This window comes from Pelodiscus sinensis, chromosome 1 (assembly GCF_052426305.1).
Source record: "Pelodiscus sinensis isolate ZL-2025 chromosome 1, ASM5242630v1, whole genome shotgun sequence".
Taxonomy (NCBI): Eukaryota; Metazoa; Chordata; order Testudines; family Trionychidae; genus Pelodiscus; species Pelodiscus sinensis.
Window position 1 is genome coordinate 158165842 of NC_143052.1, and position 5512 is coordinate 158171353.

The 5512-nt window shown below is 60.3% G+C and overlaps 1 protein-coding gene across 1 annotated transcript; it reads left to right on the forward strand.

Moving 5' to 3' along the window:
• Positions 1-289: 289 nt before the first annotated feature.
• Positions 290-5173, forward strand: LOC149525659 (uncharacterized). The gene is made up of 2 exons (XM_089772958.1): positions 290-668; positions 1839-5173. Exons 1-2 carry the CDS (start codon positions 383-385, stop codon positions 5156-5158), a joined length of 3606 nt encoding a protein of 1201 aa, XP_089629084.1. The 5' UTR covers positions 290-382; the 3' UTR covers positions 5159-5173.
• Positions 5174-5512: the final 339 nt, after the last annotated feature.

The following is a 5512-nucleotide window of genomic DNA, read 5'->3' on the forward strand; positions in this document are numbered from 1 at the left end:
AAGGGGAGCCCAGAAGTGCATAACTCTGGTGCATATTCATCTTCTGAATGAAATTCACCCCTGTGCAGAAGGCCTGTATGATCCCAGTATACCATCTAAACCCACTTGTGCTCTCTTTACAGGCTTTGGACTAGTCCTCAGTACAGGTGTGAATTTCACCCTCTGTGAACATGGTAGGGGGGGAAGATAGCAAGAGAAGCAGTCTTGTTTATAGCTCTACTAATCATCTTTCTTGCAGCCACAGTTTTTTGGGCTCAATCTGAGTTCCACCATCTTTGTGGTCTACATGGTGTGACGGGGCGAACCTGCCCCGCACTGAGCAGGAGGAAGGGGAGCCCATTTATTGGGCAGAACACGCCCCTCCCCCACAGCCCTACTGGGCATGCTCGGAGTGCAGCCTCGCTATAAAAGACTGCTGGGCTGCTCAGTTGGGGCAGACCGCTGGGGAGGCAGGAGCTCCGGCCCAAGCTGCAGGCCCGCCGCCGGACCTGCCGCCAGATCCAGAGCCGGAGGAGGCACCGCTGCGGCTACCACCAGCCCTGGGGCGAGCCCGCCCCCAACACCGACGCCCGGTGGCCGTCCGCCCCGCTGCAGAAGACGCCCCTGTGCCCCTGCCCCAGGGACAAGACCGCCGGACGAGGCTGCTGCCAGCAACCCAGCATCGCCAGGTGGGACCTCCGTCGGCTGCCAGATTGGGGGTAGGAAGTAACCCAGGGCAAGGGGCCGGGAAACCCCCCCCCCAGTGGGCTTAGCACGTTTTGGGGGAGGACCCCCCGCTGAGCCGTTGGTGGGAACCACCCACCACCATTAGGGCCCTGGGTTGGGGTCCGGTGGAGAGGGAGGGCCCGGACCCCCCTACCCCACCCCGCGAGTGCTGGACTAGGCCGCTGGGCCTGCTGCGGGTGCTGGACTAGGCCGCTGGGCCTGCTGCGAGTGCTGGACTAGGCCGCTGGTGCCCCGCCACAACTGGTGGAGAATGTGGGCATAATCCCCCCCCCCCCCTTGAGTAAAAGGGGGCGCAGAGAGGGGTTTCCTTTTTTTTTGGGGTGCTTTAAAAAAAAAAAAAAAAAAAAAAAAGGCCAGGATTTTAGTCGGGCAGGTGCTCGAGGGGGCCCGGGAGAAGATGGGCCCCCGGAAAGGTACTAGGGAGGCTGTGGGGCAGCTCCTGAAGAGTTTGCCCAAGGAGGACAGGGAGTGGATCCGGCGACAGGGGCCCAAGACGTTGGGGCAGGCGGTAGCCCTATTGAGAGGGCACTGGGTTGGCGGAGGAGCCCGGAGGGGGGCAGGCCGCCCAGGGAGCCGCCAGGGAGACCCCGGGAAAGAGAGGGGCACCCCCAGGGCCTGTAGCTATGGGCAAGTACTAGTAGCGGGGGTGCAACCGCAGAAAGAAGGGGGGACAAAGATACTCATCCCAGTTAAGGTGCAAGGGGAGGAGACCACAGCCTTGGTGGATACGGGGTGTGGACAGACACTGATAGAAGAAGACCTAGTCGGTGACCCAGAGAAATGGGGGCCCCCGGTGAGAATGCAGTGTATCCACGGGGAGGTAAGGACGTACCCCACCGCTAAGGTGAGGCTAGCGATCGGGGCGCACGAAGAGAGGTGCAGCGTAGGGGTAGTCCCCCGACTGGCTTACCCCGTGGTAGTGGGGCGGGATTGGCCCCACTTTTGGACCCTACTACAGGGCTACAGGCGAGGGGACCCCGAGGGGGGAGGCCCAGAACAGCCACAGGCAGCGCTAACAGAACTGCCGATGGAAGAAGACCCCGGGGAAGGGACCTCAAGGGGGGCCAGGAGGGGAGCCTCACAACCCTCTCGAATTGACGCCCCCCCCATAGATCCCCAAGAAACTGCTTTCTCCCTGGATGGCGATTTCCTAGAGGAACAAAGGAACGACCCAACCCTCAGCCGGGCCTGGGAGCAGGCGGGAGGACCCGAGTCGAGGGACCGGGCCCCCTTAGGGGGGCCCCAAGGCCCGAGGTTCGAGATACGGGGTGACTTGCTGTACCGCCTGACCCAAGACCCGCAGACCCAAGCCGAGATCTGCCAGCTGCTGGTACCTCAGCGGCTTCGGACGACGGTATTGCGATTGGCCCACGATGTGCCCTGGGCAGGCCACCTGGGCCGGGAAAAAACATTGTGCAGACTAGCCCAGCGGTTCTTCTGGCCGGGAATACATCATGCGGTGAGGGACTATTGTGCATCATGCCCCGAATGCCAGCGGGCTAACCCCGGAGGGGTCCCCCGAGCCCCGTTGGTCCCTCTGCCCGTGGTAGGGACGCCCTTTGAACGCATAGGGTTGGACTTGGTCGGGCCGCTGGAGCAAAGCGCCAATAAGAACAAATACATTCTGGTCATTGTGGACTACGCCACTCGATACCCAGAGGCGATTCCCCTCCGGGTCACGACAGCTCGCGCCATTGCTGACGAACTTTTAAAGGTGTTCGCCCGGGTGGGTCTCCCGAAGACAATCCTAACAGACCAGGGGACCAACGTAACATCCAAGCTGATAACGGAGTTGTGCCGCCTACTGAACATCCATTCCCTGAGAACCTCCGTGTACCACCCTCAGACGGATGGGCTGGTGGAACGGTTCAACAGGACACTGAAGTCAATGTTGCGGAAATTCGTCGACGACGACCCCCGACAGTGGGACAGATGGTTGCCCGCTCTTCTCTTCGCTGTAAGGGAGGTCCCCCAAGCCTCCACGGGATTTTCCCCATTCGAATTATTGTATGGCCGACGACCGCGGGGAATTCTGGACTTACTGAGAGAGACTTGGGAGGGACAAGAGAGACGCGCCCAGGGGACCATCCACTACGTGTTACAACTACGAGAGCGGTTAGAAGAATTGGGCCGGCTAGCCCAGGAGAACCTGCGGACGGCGCAGGAAACACAAGCACGCCACTACAACCAAAAGGCGAAGATGCGGAGCTTTCAACCCGGGGATCGGGTGTTACTCTTATTGCCCTCCTCGGAGTCCAAGCTATTAGCAAAATGGCAAGGACCCTTCGAAGTCGTGCGGAAGATCGGGCCAGTCGATTACGAGGTGAGGCTACCAGGGCGGCGGAAAGATTTACGGGTGTACCATGTAAACCTCCTGAAGGCCTGGAGGGAGAGGGAAGCAATGATGATCACCCCCTTCCCCCCAGAGGACGAGTTGGGACCACAAGTGGGAGCCTTGAGGGAGAACCCCCAGGTAGATGTTGGGCAAGACCTAAAGGAGGGACAAAAGCAACAGCTACAAGAACTCATAGCGCGATTCCCACATGTGTTGTCCGCTAAACCAGGAAGGACCCCGTTAATTAGCCACCACATTGCCACAAAACCGGGGCAGAAAGTACGGGACAGTCACCGTCCCCTGCCCAGGAAGATGTGGGACACCGTGCGCCAAGAACTAAAAGAAATGTTGGCCCTAGGGGTGGTGGAAGAATCCCGCAGCGAGTGGAGGAGCCCCATAGTGCTGGTCCCCAAGCCCAATGGCTCAGTGAGGTTTTGCATCGACTTCCGCAAGGTGAACGCCATCTCCCAGTTCGATGCTTACCCCATGCCCCGGGTAGATGTACTACTAGAACGCCTGGGGAGGGCCAGATATATTTCGACCCTGGACCTCACTAAAGGATATTGGCAAATCCCGTTGACACCGAGGACGAAAGCCAAAACAGCATTCCCAACCCCTTTTGGGCTCTACCAATTCACGATGATGCCTTTCGGACTGCATGGAGCCGCTGCCACATTTCAGCGGCTGATGGATCAAGTCTTGGCACCCCACAATGCGTATGCAGCGGCGTACATCGATGATATTATTGTGTACAGCGAAGGATGGGAGGAACATCTAACCCACTTAGAGGAGGTATTGAAGGCCCTAGGGGAAGCCAGGTTAACAGCGAACCCGGCCAAATGTCACCTAGGGAAAGAAGAGGTAACCTACTTGGGGTATACGGTGGGGAAGGGACAGGTGAAACCCGTAATAGATAAAATCCAGGCCCTCCGAGAATACCCCACTCCCACCACGAAACGACAGGTGAGGCAGTTCCTGGGGTTGGTGGGGTATTACCGGCGCTTTGTCCCTAACTTTTCCACCATAGCAGCCCCCCTGACGGACCTGACCAAAAACCAACACCCGCGGCGGGTAGAGTGGTCAGCAGAGTGCGAGAGGGCGTTTCAGACCTTGAGGGACCACCTTACCCGGGGACCGGTATTAGCCCAGCCGGATTTTGACAGGCCCTTCATCCTACAGACGGATGCTTCCGAGGTAGGACTCGGGGCCGTGCTATCCCAGGAGGTAGAGGGAGTAGAACACCCGCTGCTATACTTAAGCCGCAAGTTGTACCCGAGGGAAACCCGGTACTCCACCATAGAGAGGGAGGCACTGGCCGTGAAATGGGCCGTGGACGCACTAAGGTATTATTTACTGGGGAGTACTTTTTTGGTAGTGACGGATCACGCCCCTTTAAGGTGGTTGCAAACAATGAAAGACACCAATGCGCGTATCATGCGCTGGTACCTAGCCTTGCAGCCATATTCGTTTCAGGTGGCACACCGACCAGGGAAGGTGCACGGCAATGCAGATGTTCTTTCGCGCATAGCTCCTAAAGAGGAGCCACCGGAAAGAAACCTTTTAAGGGGGGAGGTGTGTGACGGGGCGAACCTGCCCCGCACTGAGCAGGAGGAAGGGGAGCCCATTTATTGGGCAGAACACGCCCCTCCCCCACAGCCCTACTGGGCATGCTCGGAGTGCAGCCTCGCTATAAAAGACTGCTGGGCTGCTCAGTTGGGGCAGACCGCTGGGGAGGCAGGAGCTCCGGCCCAAGCTGCAGGCCCGCCGCCGGACCTGCCGCCAGATCCAGAGCCGGAGGAGGCACCGCTGCGGCTACCACCAGCCCTGGGGCGAGCCCGCCCCCAACACCGACGCCCGGTGGCCGTCCGCCCCGCTGCAGAAGACGCCCCTGTGCCCCTGCCCCAGGGACAAGACCGCCGGACGAGGCTGCTGCCAGCAACCCAGCATCGCCAGGTGGGACCTCCGTCGGCTGCCAGATTGGGGGTAGGAAGTAACCCAGGGCAAGGGGCCGGGAAACCCCCCCCCCCAGTGGGCTTAGCACGTTTTGGGGGAGGACCCCCCGCTGAGCCGTTGGTGGGAACCACCCACCACCATTAGGGCCCTGGGTTGGGGTCCGGTGGAGAGGGAGGGCCCGGACCCCCCTACCCCACCCCGCGAGTGCTGGACTAGGCCGCTGGGCCTGCTGCGGGTGCTGGACTAGGCCGCTGGGCCTGCTGCGAGTGCTGGACTAGGCCGCTGGGCCTGCTGCGAGTGCTGGACTAGGCCGCTGGGCCTGCTGCGAGTGCTGGACTAGGCCCCCAGGCTGGGGGTCAACGCTTTGTTTCCCCGGGGAAAGGGGACGGAGGCGGGTGGTGCCCCGCCACACATGGCTTACACACAACTTCCACCATCATTGTGATATATACGGCTTGCATGCAGGGTAACCTGTTTCTTTGAAGTGCACCTCAATGA